The 16,580-nt window shown below is 48.5% G+C and overlaps 1 protein-coding gene across 2 annotated transcripts in view; it reads right to left on the reverse strand.

Annotated features, from left to right (window-relative positions):
- Window positions 1-16,580, reverse strand: part of GALNT18 (polypeptide N-acetylgalactosaminyltransferase 18) — a 354,010-nt gene that overhangs the window by 92,238 nt on the left and 245,192 nt on the right. For both annotated transcript variants that reach the window (XM_045484518.1, XM_045484519.1), the window contains exons 4-6: window positions 9,582-9,765; window positions 7,837-8,034; window positions 3,073-3,187 (exon numbers count right to left, since the gene is read on the reverse strand). In XM_045484518.1, coding sequence (XP_045340474.1) covers window positions 3,073-3,187; window positions 7,837-8,034; window positions 9,582-9,765 — 497 coding nt within the window. The remainder of the gene's footprint in view (window positions 1-3,072; window positions 3,188-7,836; window positions 8,035-9,581; window positions 9,766-16,580) is intronic.

Raw genomic sequence — 16,580 nt, forward strand, 5'->3', positions numbered from 1 at the left:
AAAAGGCTTTACATTCAGTAGATATGACTGAATAGAGTAGAAGGAAATTACTGCATGGACACTGTAATACTTTTGGGGGGTATGCTCAAAAGACTTTTATCCCTAGATCACTGTGGTATATCTTTTAAAAAAATTTATTTTGAGAGAGAGTGATCATGCATGGACGAGTGGGGAAGGGGCAGAGAGTGAGAGGGAGAGAGAGAATCTTAAGCAGGCTCCACACTCAGCTCAGCACAGAGCCTGACGTGGGGACTGATCTTACGAACCATGAGATCATGACCTTAGCTGAAATCAAGAATTGGACGCTTAACCAGTTGAGCTACCCAGGCCTCCCTCACTATGGAATATCTATCTAGGCTTTCTAATCATAACGATCTGGGGTTAAATCTTTTCTCTACCTCTTCTAAGCTATATGACTTTGAGAACACATGTAAACTCTTTAATTTCACAATTTTCTCATCTGAATAAAAGGGGTATTATAATAACAACTACTTTTTAGGGATATAGATGGATGGCATGGTTAGGTGCCAGAGCAGGTAGCGAATAACTGTGCAAACAACTCTTTCTGTGTTCCAAATGGGCAAGGACTTTGAATATGTTGCCTTTGAATCAAAGAAATGAGAAAAGCAACATCTCTCCTTTTTACAAACACTCCTGTGGAGATCCCAGATGATGAAAGTGAGGCACTGGGATGTGAACTCCTAATACATGAAAGGAAGACACTAATAACCACACAAAACATTAAAATCATTTTGGCGGTGGTGGGGGCGGGTAACTGGAATTCAAATGAACTAGCCTCTCCTTCTGTTCTCAGCTCTGTCGGCCAACAGGCCGTTCAGTCCGTGCTTTTATTTTTTTATTTTATTTTTATTTTTATTATTTTTTTTTAATGTTTATTTTTGAGACAGAGAGTGACAGAGCATGAACAGGGGAGGATCAGAGAGAGGGAGACACAGAATCTGAAACAGGCTCCAGGCTCTGAGCTGTCAGCACAGAGCCCGACGCGGGGCTCGAACTCACGAACCGTGAGATCGTGACCCGAGGTGAAGTCGGACGCTTAACCGACTGAGCCACCCAGGTGCTCCCAGTCCACGCTTTTAAAAACACCTTTCCTTCAACTACAATGACATTTTGTCTCTGTCAAGTGGGAGGGAAGAGACGGAGAAGAAGAAAATCCAGGCAACGTTTTACACCCTGAACACAAACCCCCATAATTTTAAACACTTTTTGAAAGCCTCACCCAAGCCCACACTCCAGAACAGCTTTATCATCTGGGCGAGGAAAAGCCAGAAGCCTCCCACCACCCCACGACTGTCCCACATACGTGTGAGCTCAGTCTCTGGGAAGACCTCACCATCTACTTCCTCTCTGAGTCCTCAAGCATCTCTACCCGGAGAGCACACATACTGGAGGGGGCCCCACCTGCTCCGCCAATTCCTGGCAGCAGCTCCTTGTGAAAAATAGTATGTTTGGGGACGACCATTTATTTAGGAGTGGTGCGGAACTGAGATGGTGAGGACACAAATGGTGAATAAACGACTGATGTAGGGAGAGCTGGAGGAGGGAGGGTGATAACGCAGGCACTGTCCTCTATGAATATATTAGCTCCCTCCGAAGCCCATGCATTTTGACTGCCTTCAAAGCAATCTCTCTGGATTTCAGTGAATTCAAGTGTCTAGAAGTGTTTTCTAAGCTCAGCTGCAGATAGGCTGCTCCTGCTGCCAGTCGTCAGAGCCTTAGGATTAAGGCTGGGCAGTAAGTCAAGCCCACACAGTGCTGGTCAGACCATTGCAGATGTTGTGAGATGCTCAGCAGAGATGCCCAGTCTCCCTTCAGGGCAGGGCAAGGTCTGTTCAGGGTCAGATGACTTGCCCAGCGGGGTGGCAGGACTAAGGAAGTTAGAGGTAAGAGGAGGGTTTGTCCAAGCTGGAGTCCTGACTGAGAACTGGAAATACAGACACTGAAGCCACAAGGCCAAAAGTGGGTCATTAGTAGGAATGAGCTGGATGCTGGGGTGGTTTGCATGGAGAGCTGGCAGTGATGAGGAATATCTTGGATGATGGCCATGAACTCCAGCAGATACAAGGTACTCTCCAAGGGCTGTCCCACATGGATGTGTCAGGCTGCTTCAATTACAATGCCCATGGAGAGGACAATGGGGACCACTGTAGGGATAAGTCACAGCTTGAATATTGTTTTTCTTTTGTGAGGGTAGGACCACAGCCTAGACAGAAAGGTGGGCTTCCCTCTAGGATGAGGTCCTTCATTGTCTCCATTATTAAATTCTTGCCAACCACCAGGGCACCGAATGTGTCCCTCAGACATGATGGGGGAGGTATCATTTTGGAGTTATCTTTTTATGGGCCCAGGAAAAAGAGCCGGAGCCTAAGAAATGTTCCTGTGGGATGAGAAATTAAAATGATGCCTATTATGCATTTACACCATGTGTCAATAGCTGCAAAAGACCCTCTATTTCGGAGAAGGATGGTGGCTACCTCTGAAGAGTGGTCTGAATAGGTCTGAGTGTCTGACCAGCACATGGTGACATCAGAAAACAGAATGGAGTGAGCCTGGCTGTGTTTTGCTCTTTATAGCCCACAAGTTTTATTTCCCTGGAGCTCTCTCTTGATAAAGTCTTTAGGAAAGTTCTCTGGACTGCTGTGGAGGAGGCAGAGAATATGAGAGTGAGAAATTCCAAGGGGAGGTGACTCTAAGGGTCACTCTGGTACAGCCACCCTCAATGCATGCAGGTCTCTTCCTGGAGCACACTTCTGCTCAGCCCTGAGGAGACTATGTTTGGTTTTAACAAAGAGGTTGTTCCCATAGTTGGGAGCTCTATTCTCCCATGTCCCCGGCTCTAGCCAAAGCAGTTTCTGAAGTCCTTTTCTTCCTGCAAATTCTATAGGTCCCCTCTTGTGTCTCTATCCCGTCCTCAAGCAGCCCTGATCACACACATGAAGTAAGGTTAAGGACTAGACAGTCAGCAACCTGGAGCCCCATTTCTCCACCTCCTAGGCTCATTCACCTTTTGGGGAGCTGAGCCAAGCCCTCTGGGTGAGAAACCTTGCTTACCCTGATCCCCAGCTCGACATTCTCGCCTCCGTAGACCTCCATGCCCTCGTCCAGTAAGCCGATCTCCTGGAAGTACTGCCGGTCCACAATAAAGCAGCCAATGAGGGCAGGGCTCCTACAGGGGTGAGGAGAGATGGGCCAGCAGTTAGCAGAGGGGCTGCCAGAGGAGTCAGAGTGGTGGTGCCTTCCTACCAGAAGGATCTGTTCCTCTTCCTTCTTTTGCTGCTGAGCTGGAGTGGGCCTTGTTCTCTGCGGGCCCCTCCCATGCCCACCTTCAACAGAGGCTGTAGGGAGGCTGTTTCCTCAAGGTGGCCGTGGGTAGCTCCCCACCTCGGGGCCTGCCATCATTCTAGGTGGCACTTGCATGGTGTGTTAGCCCAGAGACCGAGTATTCAGTCTGCGGGCCCAGGCTGCATGTCTGCTTTTGTAGCTTCCCCGATGCCTGAGCTCTGAGCTGCACAACCAGTCTCTGTTTCTACCTGGGTACCCATGCTACCTCTCTCACCCTTCCCCAACTTGGGTCCTGCGTGTTAACCTTGGTTCACTTAGAAAGATTACCTGGGGCTTTGGACAGCACGGTAAATGATTTGCATTTTATCTGGAGGTAGAGGAGTGTCAGTGAGGAATTTTAATCCGACTTTGGTAGGAGCAGAAATAAGTCAGCCAGAGAAAGACAGATACCATATGATTTCACTCATACATGGAATTTAAGAAACAAAAGAACAAAGAAAAAGAGAGCCCCCCCCCAGAAAAAACAAAAACAAACAAAAAAACCCACCCCAGACTCTTAAATATGGAGAACAAACAGATCTGTGCTTTAAAAGGAATCCTGCAGCAGCTGTGGGGTGATTGGGTGAAAACTGAGGAATCCAGTTGGGAAGCTTGTTGCTATGTCCTGTGAGAAATGATGAGGCCCTTGACCAGCGTATCAGGAATGGACAGACAGTTTAAGGACACATGTTAATGTAAATCAACAGAACTTAGAAACAGGTGAACGGGTGAGAAAGAGAGAGAGAGAGAGAGAGAGGGTGGGAGGACTCTGGATGCCCGCTGGCTTTGTGGTTTGCATGATGGTGGAGTGGGGACCACCCATCGATGTGGGCCATGGAGAAGCTGGCTTCAGAAGGAAGAAGCATTGCCTACTGGGAAAACAGATCTGAAGGTGCCTGTGGGACACTGGAGGGAGATAACCAACAGGTAGGGTTTAGTACATGGCCTGGGTCTTAGGCCTGGGTCTTAGGCCTGAGCAATTGGGTCTTAGGCCTGAGCCAATTGGTCCAGGAGCTGGAAGGTCTTTCCTTAGTGACAGTGTGGGCTCAGGGTTCATAGGCCGTGTAAAGGCACTCACTGAAGCACAGGACTTTGCTAGGAGTGATTCGTATTAGGAGAATCAGCATGAGCACATGTGGACTGCCTCTCTGCTGAGAGCATTAGCTTACACAAATGACTTTGAATTGTTCCACTGCACACTGCTACCATTTCTAGCCCTTGTATATAGCATCTTATCAGCTGGTGGCTGAAGGATTTGGATGGGAAGAGAAAGAAAAAGAGAAATGATGAATCCTCAGTGATGAGAAAACTGTCAGTCACATGCAAATGGACCCATCTTTGAAATTGGAAACTCATCAAGGTGGAGAAACAGCTATTTTGCAGGCCATTTCTTTAGACAGTGTTGATGCAGGAGGCTGCTCAGGCAGGGACAGGTGCCTTCGGGTCCCTGGCCCCCCTCCTTTTAAATCACAGCATTTTGTTCTGGATGGGCTCACCTTCCACAGACCACAGGAAGCCAGGGAGGAAAATCTACTTCAATCCACTACTCCTAAAGCAGGCGGAGATCCTGCTGTAGTGGAGGATGTTTTGACCTTGGCCTTGGAGGTGCGTGCTATGGGAAAAATTCCCTCCTGGCTGTGTGTCACTGAGAAAAGTTCCCTAGCCTCTCTGAGCCTCTGATTCCATATCCATGAAATAGAATCAAGTAGAACCTCATAAGGATTAAATTAAATAATGTAAAACCTTGAAAACTTGTGGGACAGAATTGTTACTTTAAAAATCATTAAAAAAAGATGCACTTGCACAATCAAGAAGCCTGGAGAATCCCCTCCATGAATTCCTGGTGATTTAAAAACATCAGTCCAGAAGAGTGAGCAGAGTGAGGTCTCAACCTTTTCCTCGACGTTCCTGAAATGTTGAGAATTTCCACATGGTGCTCCAAGACCTGCAGGAAGGAGCCTTCCCCATTTGGCCAAACCCACTCAGGGAAACAGCAGAATCTAAAACAATTACTGTGGAATGAGCACAGGCCACCTCAGGCAGTCTATTACTTATTAACTAGCTAGGGTATGAAGTAGACCCAATCAGCCTGGAAGTGTTATTGATTTCTACCTTACCTCATTCCCAAAAAAGATCAGAAAGAGCTTACAAAAAAAAAATGTCCAATACATTGAAATACAAAATACATAAATGTCTGAAAAGACCAAGAGTTCACAACAAATTAGGAGCCAGTCAGGATGTATGTACAGTGTTAGGTCCTCCTTCACAGGTTTTAAAGTAGACCCACGGGGGCACCTGAGTGGCTCAGTTGGTTAAGCGTCCGACTCTTAGTTTTGGCTCAGGTCATGATCTCACAGTTTGTGGGTTCGAGCCCCACATCGGGTTCCGTGCTGGCAGCGGAGCCTGCTTGGGATTCTCTCCCTCTCTCTCTTACCCTCCCTCGCTCACTCTCTCTGTCTCTCTCTCAAAAATAAATAAATAAACTTAAAAAATTAAAGTAGACCCACAAAACTGACACTGAGCTTCCTGGAAGCCAACGTGAAAATGAACAAACATGTCTTAGGAATAAGAAGTACTGCTCCCATGTGAAAATATCACACTAATTCCTTGAGGATAATAAGATTTTCTTTGACTAGCAGTCAGTTTGAAATAAATTTCTCATGTCAGTATTCTTAGAGGTCACTCTGGGACATAGTGAACAACCATCTCAAAAACGTCACTTTAGAATGCAATAGAAGATACCTCTGGGCTCTTTTGATAGCTTACGTCATATGGACAAAGCACTGATGTACAGCTCCAAGGAAATAGGAGCCAAAGTGGGCAAGGTATATTTGTATAACTCACAGTTTTCTATGAGGTTCTATTCGTCTAGGATTAAGTCAGTATTGTTCTTCCAAAAACCTTCCATGAATATAATTTTCTCTCAGCAAAGTTTTTGACAAAAGTTAGGTAATGAAAACTTTGAGATCCTATTCTTTGTCAAGGACCTAGAATTAGGTTTACTATGACCAGGTTGACACATTTCAAGATGAGCAGAACAAAGCAGCGAATATCAGTGCAGTCTTCTGCAAGAACACTCCTTGTATGACAGTATACTTCCTTCCAGTAGCATTCAGCTCACATAGGGGCAGAATGCAACCATGGCAGTTATGAGCTCAACAGTGGGAATCTATGTGGATGACAACTAGATGTGGAATCTAGCCAACCTAGGTTTGGATCCTGGCTCCACTGCCCACGGCCTGTGTGGCAGGGACATTCTCCTTTGTCCATCTTATGGGCTGTCCTCATCTTGTGAAACAGGGATGACCCAATGAGCTGTCAAAAGGTTATAATGAGGAGCAAATGAGACTGTGTGTGTAAGAGACCCTTGCACACAGTGACCTCCAAACATATATTTAACAACACAAAATTGTGGCAGGGGCTAACAGGTGGGTAACAGGGGTAACTGCAGGAAAGCTATGTGGTTCTCTTTCACCTTGTTATAAATAGGACTATGGTTTGTTTTCTGGCAAGAAAAGATGTGATCTCAGATATTAACCACCCACTTTCAATTAAATTTTTCATAATCTTTCTCCCTCATGTAATACAAAGCAACATCAGTTTCTAATCTCCTCTTTCATTCCAAGAATTGTCCCCTAGGCCACCGCTGGTGCCATCTGTGTGTTTAACGAGCAGGACTTTGCAGAGAGCATAAAGGCACCTGATCTGTGATTAACCAGACAGAAATAAGGGCTGGTGGGGTGGCTGTTTCAGGAGTCCTGACCCATGGAACAGAGGCTGCACAGTGGAGTCATTTGGGTGTCTGTGAAGGCAGTGGCAAAGGCAGAAAGAGTTCAGAATCTTTAAAATGCAGTTTGAAGCCACTTTTGACTGAGTCCTACGGGATTAACTCGAATATCAGCAAGGCACACAAGGCGCTGTGAGGTCTGGTCTTGCCTCTCTGCCCCTCCAGCCTCATTGCCTGAGGCTGCCTCCTCATGGTCCTCCTCCCAAAGGTCCCTTTAAACCTCCTCTGTGGCCACAAACTCACTCTGCTTCCTCACATACGAAGGTCCCTGCCCCAGCTGGCAATCTCCTCTATGCACTTAAAAACAAGTGCAAACGTTAGTCTCTGAAAAAGATTTTCCCCACTTTCCATGCAGTTTCCTCCAGCAACAATTTGTTCTTCCAATTATTTTGTCTGTCTTCACTAGACTTCAGGCTTTTGGGGGCAGGAACTGAGTCTTAATCCCTCTGGATCCCCAGCACCAGGCACCGCAGCTGGTACCCGGCGGGTGTCCCATCACCATGTGTGCAAATGAATAACTCTGAGCCTCTGAATGGATGCTGGTGCCATAGTTCTTTTGGAAGGGCTCATCTGTAATTCCCTTCCAGCCCCACCCCCCACCCCATCATCCCACAGTGGGGCTGGAGTTTGGGGAACAAGTTTGAGCTGGGAGGTGAGTCCCTGCCTGGAAGACAAGGCAGAGAGAGCTGCAGGGAAGGATGCTTTACCTGATTGGGGCGGTCGAATTCTCCAGCTTCCACCAGGCCTTGGGGGGGTTCAGGTAACGACACCACAGCTCCCAGTCAAAGCCCTGGGCGGCCAGCGGGTACTCTTCTATCTCAAAGTTGTCATATTTGATGTTGTCAAAGGAGGGGGAGATGATCCGCTTCCGGTTCTCCTTTATGCGGGTGAGCACAGGTTCAGCCCTGAGCGAGGGGAGGGGAAGGACGGTAACTGCTTCCAAGGTGTCCAGCTGGCGACCCCTAGAGCTCCTTCCTCCCCCCCACCCCTGCAGGAAAATGAACAAAACGCCTGGCCATCTGCTCCAGGAGCGCTGTTCTGCCCCCAGGGAAGGAGTCCCTATTTAACCTCCACCCCTCTCCCTAGACTTGTGGGTTGGCAAGAGGCCTGGGCACTCCTGCAGCTTGTCTGGGGCTGAGCTGAGAGATTCTTCATGCCTTAGATACTTGTGTCTGCTTGCTTTACCTTTTTCTACTAGAAAAAAAAAAAAATCAAGACCCAAGAAAGAAGAGAGGAGGAGATCTGAGGTTCTATGGGAAGCTTTCAACTCAGGCTTTGATTTTGCTAAAATTTAGTGTATCAACCAGGAGGAAAAGGCAGATGACAGTGGCAGAAGCATGGAGGTGAGAAGAAACTTACTTGATGCTGCTTCAGTCCTTCCACCCCATCCCACACGCCCTCCACTGCCCAAGGAGAGGCAGGGGGTAGGACTTCCAGGCAGCCAGGAGGCCCCCATGGGCACCAGGCACATAAAGTGTTTGCAGACAGGAATGATGAGCTTCTTATTAATAATGCATTTGTTGCGTAATTGTTTATTCAAATCAGCTTGAAATAGTAAGTGTCCCTCTCCTCTTCTGGCCATAAATCCAGTGAAAATGCTTTTTAAATAGTCACAAATGGCAAGCAGGGACTTCAACTATAAAAAACAGCTTCATTGCAGCCTTAATTTGGGCCTGTTATATAAAAGTATGCCCAAATCTAGTCATGCTGTGTGCATGCCCGGCAGCTCCTTCCTGCTAAAGGGCCCTCCTCACCCTGGGTCTCTACTAAGCCACACACAGTGGGCCAGCCACAGCACACCCCCGCTGGCCCTGCAGGGATGTCAATGTCCTATCCCTGATTGGCTGCAGCCACTGAGTCCCTATGCCTTTTCTCTTGCCCCACACAGCACCTCAGCAGCCCTGACCAGAGAAAGAAAGGTTTTCTAAGACACAGTTTCACCAACAGGAAGAATCTGAGATTCTATGCTACGTCTGGGTTGGCATTTGGGGGAGCCCAGGCCACCCGTGATAACATCAAGCTACCTTAGCCCCTTCTCACCACTGTCTGCTTCATGTCTGGTCCAGCTGTCCCTTGCCCAGCAGTTGCAGCCCTGTCCTGAGCTGGGCTGGAATTCTAAGCCTTGCCCTTCGTATTTACCCTCTCCCAGATCCCATCTCCTAGAGGAAGACACTAGCCAGAGTCACACCTGATGTCACCATACCCTTTAGACACTGTGTATTGACCTGTTGGCCCCTGACTCTCGGCCAGCCTGGTGGCCTATGTCAGTCACACATCCAGATCTCATCTGTTTCAAGAATTCTCTCCTTTCCCGCACTAGGACTGAGATCCCAGCATGCTTTGCACTCATTTGAGCGAAAGTCTCAGGGTGAGGAGAGACCCAGGGTGAGGAGGGCCCTTTAGCAGGAAGGACCACACTGGGACTTCTCCTCCTCTCCTGATGGGCACTTACCAGCCCACATTGAACTCCACATGGGCATCAAAGAGTGCCACTACGGGGGCGGTGGCCACCCTCCAGCCGCTGACTCTGGAGCGGATGAGGCCTTCCTGCTTGCTGTGGCGCACGACCTTGATGAAGCCCGGCTTCTGGCCATTCACCTTGTCTACGTACTCCGTCAGCTTCTCCTTCAGCTCCTCTGGAAGGGAGAAAATGCATCGTTAGCATGAGGTGGGGAGGGGCGATGAAAACATTCACCCTTTTAGGTGAGAGGCTGGAGGGTCCATTTCCCTCCCCAGGTCTCCTTAATGTTCCCCAGGATGGCCAGGGCCACTCAGCTTTGAAGGGAAAAACAGGCGAAAACAATTTTTATTGAGCCCGGCAACTTGCACAGGGTCACATGCTTCACACATACTGTCTATTTAATCTTCACAACAAGCCCATGGGAAAATGGGGCTCAGAAGGGTTTCTCAATTTGTCCAATGCCATGCAGCTTGCGAGTGGCACAGGCTGGTTTCAAGCCGGGTCTAATGACTTCAAAAGCCGTATTCTTCTCATCAGCTCAGTGGCCTCTTTCTTCCCCAGTGCCCTCCACTGGTTCTCCCCTAATGCCCAAAGAAAGCTTCCATCTGCGAAGATTACAGCCCGGGACCCGTTCCTGCCTGGATCTCCATCCTTCCGGGAAGTGGACGACCAGGCATTATGCCCTGTGAGCAGTTGGCATTGGTTTGCCACCTGCTGGTGCCTGGCTAAGCATCTGATTCCCCTGCTACTTCGTAAATGTAAATGGGTCCTGTGGTCCCCTCACCCCTCAGCCAGAGACGGCATGGCAGCCACGCTCGTTGGGTTTTCTACAGCAGTTTAGGCAACAGCCTGTGACACTCCTTTTCCCAAAATGACCCTAGTGGGCTGCATTCTCCCACCTGCCATCGCTGCACCTCCCCAGCACTCGATTTCCACCCTTTGCCTGTGTTCTCCAGGACCGCCCTGGCAGGAGTCCTCCTCCTACCTGCACAGCCTGCCCATGCCATGGGACAGACCCATTGGGCTGAGCCTCGTCCTCATCAGAGGACAGCAGGAGCTCCATGTCCCTTGGTGCCCAGTCTGGGGTCCTGCCAGACAAGCAGCCTGCCGTGAGAAAAGGGCAGGAGGCGGCCAGCACAGTGCCTAGCGCCTGGCGCCTGGCGCCTGGCAGGCATGCCCCAGAGCAGCAGCCCTGTGTAGTGGAAAGAGGGTGGTATTTGGAGGCAGCAATGATGCAGTTTAAGTCTGCTTTCCAGGTAGGAGCGTTATGATCCTAGGCCTGTTCCTCAACGAGTTGTTGATGTCTGTGAGGATGTGGTGGATGGTGGTGGATGTATTTCGCGTGTGGTAAGGACACGGATTTTGGGGAACCACAGGGTGGACTGTTAGGGATCAGCAAAAAGATACGCTGAAGCCTAGCCTCTAGTACCTTAGAATATAACCTTATTTGGAAGCAGGGTCTTTGCAGATTTAACCGAGTCAAGATCATTAGTCCCATGACTGGTGTTCTTATAAAAGGAGGAAATTTGGACAGAGAGACAGATGCAAAGAAGGAAGATAAGTAAGGAGACATAAAGAGAAGATGGTTACCTACAAGCCAAGGACCATCTGAGGGCACCAGAAGCTAGGAGAGAGGCCTGGAACAGATCCCTCTCTATCACCTTCAGAGGGGGCATGGCCCTGCTCGATTTGGACTTGGTTTTGGACTCCAGAACTGTGAGACAATAAATTTCTATTGTTCCAAGCCTCCCAGTTTGTGGTATTCATACAGCAGCTCTAGGAAACTAGTATAGTTGTTATGAGGATTAAATGGGATTGACATGTGAGAAAAATGCACAGCATATTGTAGATGCTTAAAAAACAAACAAACAAACAAACAAAAAAACACTCCTTTCCCTCCTTCCTCGGGTCCATCACATTGGGAGTTTTAAGAGAAGAAGGAGCCGCAAATCCTTCTTCATGTGCTCTGGTCCAGGACCACCTCTTCCTGCTCTGCCCTGAATCTAGGTTAGAAGTCCATAAACAGCAAAGCCCTGGCGGCCAAGCAGGAGATTGGAACATGTGCAGGGACCTCATGGTCAGGGCAGGCCTCGGGGCATGCCGGCTACTGCCAGAACTGGTGTGCCCTCCTATAGACATCGATTTCAGATCTTTTTACACATGATGGTGGCCAAACAAACAGGGCTGGCTGGATGGGTAGGATGTCATCCCTAGGCATCCCTGCTCGAGTGATCATCATGGAAGTGAGGAAACTGGGCATCAGAGGCAGAAATGCTTAAAGGGAGGCAGGAAACGCAGGTTCTACACAGCTATCAGCTTGCTCTGTGACCTTGGGCAAATCCCCATGAATCCCAAGACCTCAGAGTTAGTTGCACAGGATTTTAATGTTCCTTTTGAACCAATTACCCATCTAAGATTTGAATCGCCTCTGTCTATCCTGATGAGTGATCATCCGGCCCCTGCAGTGACCAGAAACACACAGTCCATTCCTTACTGGGCCAGTCTAAATATCCAATGTTGTTCTTCTTCCTTTTGCCCCCCAAATGCCAGGGTGCTTCTACCTTTCACTCACTGGTTCGAGATTTACTTAGGGGCCAAAGGGGGGTGAATCAAAGCCCTCTTCCACATGACAACCACTTGGAGTAAAAGGCCATCCTTAAGTCCTTGCTGAGGATTTCTCTAGGTCAAATGTCTTCAGTGCCTCTGTATACTTCTCACGTCTGGTGAGTTCAGGTTCTTTTATCATGCTCAGCTTTCCTCTAAATCTGTTAATTTTTCTCTAACACTTAAATTATGCACCTAGAAATTGGCCTAATACTTATGGAGTAAATTGGGCTATACAGAATAGAATGAACTAATCACCTCCTTTATTCTAGAATCTATACCCCTATTCATATAGTTGAAGGTCTCATTAATTTTGGCCTACTTTTGACTCAAATTGAGCTTCTTGGGAACAGACAATGACACATCCTTTTCACATGTTGCTGCTAAGTCAGGCTTCCTTCATCCTGTTTCTTCACAGATGCATACACATGTGGATGCATGCATGTGTGTGCGCATGTGTGTGTGTGTGTGTGTATGCATGCCCTGAGCCAAACCATTAGGATCTTATGTTTAGTCTGCTTTTATTCCATCTTTTTAAAGATTTACACCGTTTCTCTGAAGTCAGAGTATGTTCTTCCCTGATTCTGTTATCCAATGGCTTTGTTATCAAGCCCTCCAGCTTTCCTGCTTCTGCAAGAGTGATTAGCATATGGCCTTTATTGTCATTCGACTCATCCTTTTACACAGAGTGACCCTTGTGCGGAGTTAGGGCCAATGAGGCTGGTCGGTCAGGTGTTCTCATTCCATCCTGGAGAAAATTCAGCTGACTTTCAGGCTGCCATTCACATGCTGTATCTCTCACTTTAGCTGATGTGAAAATGACCTCGAGATCTCCAACCACACAGCTGGCTGGGGAGGCCTGGGGATGCCGCCGTCTGCAAGTATCAGGAAGTCGGCCATAGAGCGGCATAGCTCAACGTGCCCCATGCTTACAAGGTCTTCAAGCGTAGCTGCCAGGAGGCCTCTTGAAACACTGACTGTTCCATCTCTTCAAAGGTCCACCTCTCATATATCCTTTTCAAAATTTTTAAGTCGAACTCATAAAGCCTGGTATTTGGGCTTTTGATAATGGCAGTTAAGGGCTGAGTCCAGGAACTTGGAGTGAGAACAGAGCTAGTACCAAATGACACCCTTCTCCACCCCCAGGGAGGACATACCTGTCCCCTTCTGTCCCTCCCCACCCCTTGGCTGAGAACCACTGCCTACTGTTGTTGGGTTTATTGATGGGATGGGGCTGTGGATGACTGCCACCCCGTGATCCTCCATGAATCCCCCCTTCCTGAATTCATGTCCTTGTGTAGCCATCTCACAGGCTGAATCCGGGCTGACCATAGGGCAAGAGGATGCAGGGGGGAGGGATGTGAGCTGGTGGCGGGCCTAGGCCTCCGGAGGCCTTGCAGCTTGAACTTTCATTGTTTTGTCTGGCTGCCTTAAGTAAGGAAGCCTGAGACAGCCTCCTTGAGCTTGAGAGGCCCAGTGAGCCCCCATTAATTTAGGCTACCCCACCAAGGCCCAGACAGTGAGTGAGGCCATCTCGGATCCTTCTGCTGATTGCAAACACGGGGTTGGGGGGAACCCAGCTGACACCCCATAGAACAGAGACAAGCTGCCTTGTTGCAGAACTGAGAGCCAGTGAATGGTTGCTGTTTTAAGCCACTTACTTCTGGGATGGTTTGTTATACACAGAGGCTGACAAAATAGGCTCTGTTATTCTGGTGTGGTGCTGAGGTTCGGGTAAGATTGTGAACTCCTGATGCACAGGAAATGTGAAGAGCCAGACACACACAGAGAAGAGCCACTTAGAAGGTGGCAGCAAGAGACAAGAAGGCTTTGCTTCTTGTAGGAGCTGCTGGCCCCTTCGCGCCTCTGCGCCCTGTTAACGGAAGTAGGATAAAGGTTTCTGGTGGACTAGCTAGAGGGAAATTCTGTTCTCAGCCCGTTGCATCCCAAACATTGGCTACTGATTAGAAGAGAGCATTCCCTTAGTCCTGACCAAACAGCTGCTATCAAAAATCAAAACAGTCCTGAAATACTCCAGACAATATTGGCTCATAGTCTTTGCAAAGTGTCTTTACCTAATTAGGTATTCATGTTTTCCTTCAACTTTTACGTTGCCAAAGAGAGAAAGAACTATCTCAAAAGCACTTCTGCGTTTGCTAGGAAACCATCGCCCAAGATACTGCCTATTATATATTACATGTAATATATAATATATATATGACAAATGCCTCTCAGAACTTAGTTCAAAAAATATATTTTCTTTATACCTACACACAAATACATAACCCCGCATAGTTACCTTTTTGCCAAGGCTGCCAGGAAGCTCAGAGAAAAAAATCTAATGCCTAATCACAGGGTTCAGCATTCTTGCTTCTCTACCTTTGCAAAAGATTTGATTTTCAACTTCTAAAGTCTGCATTATATTAAATTTTTTATCCCCCCCGTGTGAGCTACCTTTAACTATTTCTTGAAATATCTACAAATAACTTTTAACAAAGTGTCTTGGTAGAGCAGGGCAGGAGCATAATTATGGAAAGAAGGGGGAGGCTGTAGGTCACGTTTGTTTTAATGTGTTGGGCAAAGACGAGGTGGGGAGTCTGCTCCCTGCGACTTTGCCAGATTTAGAATCAATGGTGGAGTTGTCGATAGCCAGCGTGGACAGAGAAATACAATCTGCACCCTGCATGGGGCCAGGTGTCATCCCTCTTCTGTTGCTCCTCCAGCCCTCCCCTGCTGCCTGCAAATCCCTACTCTGTTGACATCTGAACGACCTCTGTGAGTCAGCACTCCCGGAAGCCATGCTCATCAAATGCCATCCCCTCTGGGGAGCACACGGGCCACTCTCCACCATCCCCATGTGGTGCCTCCCCTCAGAGCCCTGCTGAGTGCAGCCTGCTTGCTTGCTCTCCCTCCTTCAGACTTGCAAGCCACATAAAAATGCGGACTTCACCAGCCTGGTCAAACAGAGCCCTTTCTTCCCTCCCTGTATATGCCCCCGTGCTGTTCCTGTAAAAAGCAATTAGCTTCACAGGGTCATCCCAAAAGAAACAAAATTCAGGCTGAGCAAAAGAAGTCTGGTACTAATGGCTGTTAATCTGATTTGAACACCTAATGAGATACTCTTTATCTCTGGCATAAAGGAAAATAAAGGATCAGGAAATTGATGCCCAACGGGCCTTCGCTCTTCAGAGGGCAGCTACATAGGCATCTTTGCAAAACGGCCTGTCCAGCCTTGCCCAGGAGGAACGTGGTCCTCATCCTACCCTCGACGCTCAGATGACCACTTTCCATGTCTGTCCTAGGTTTGGGGGAAGTAGGAGTGACGGGAGAGCCACCCACCCATTCATTTGGCCAATACCAAGCTCTCACTAGCTGCTGTGGCAAGAGCTGTGAACCAGATAGTCCTTATGGAACTTCCATTCTGCTGGATGAAAAAGGCATGCAATCTACTTCATTGGGAGACAGAGAGTAGGGGGAGGAGGTAGAGACAGCGGGGGAGAGACAGGGAGAGAGAGAGGGATGGAGAGGGAGAAAGACAGAGAGAGGGAGGGAACAGGCAGAGAGAGAAGGAGGGAGAAAAAGGTTGAGATTTTTGAAAAAGAATCTCAGAAATGGATTCAGGGCTCACAGACACCAAAGCCTCTTAAAGGACAGGCCTCCTGGGCCTGAGAAGCAGTTCCTGGTGCAGTTGGTGGCAAGTCAGAGAGGCACGGGCTGAAGCTACAAGATCTCCCTGCTGTTACTTTCCTATAGCCCAGTGGTTCTCAACGGGGAGCGATTTTGTTACACTCCCACCCCCGTGAGGGGATATCTGGCAATGTCTGGAGACGGTTTTGAGTGTCCCAACTGGGAGGGTGCTCCTGGGCGTGGATCTGCTAAATGTCCTACTGGGCACAGGGCAGCCCTCTGCAAGAAAGAATTATCCAGTTCAAAATGTCAACGGTGCCAAGTCTGAGAAACCTCATGTGGCTCTCAATGATGGAGGAGGCCTCACCGTGGAAATCTGAGCCTGGACTCCTGCAAAGTTTTCAAAACTGGCGTTTCCAGGGCTGCATCTGCTCAGAGACGTATTCCTTTGGCCTGCAAAGCACTCCTGCTGGGTGCTAACTGGAGTTGGGCTGGACCTGCCGCTTTAGAAGGGTGCTGTGACGGGTGTTGTCCACTGGCCACCTTCCTGGGTGCCGTCTGAGTAGTCCTCACAGGGTGCACACTCAGAAGCGGCCTAATGCTCCCGACTATGGATGGTCTAATGCTCCTGCCCGCATTTCCTTGGCACCCACCTTCCCAGACACACTGCTGGCCATCCTCTCTCTGCCTGAGGGCTTTCTCTGGCCACCTGTACTCAGCCTATCTACAGACATAGCTCTCAATCCGTTAGGGGTAGGA

The sequence above is a fragment of the Leopardus geoffroyi genome, chromosome D1 (genome assembly GCF_018350155.1).
Source record: "Leopardus geoffroyi isolate Oge1 chromosome D1, O.geoffroyi_Oge1_pat1.0, whole genome shotgun sequence".
Classification (NCBI taxonomy): domain Eukaryota; kingdom Metazoa; phylum Chordata; class Mammalia; order Carnivora; family Felidae; genus Leopardus; species Leopardus geoffroyi.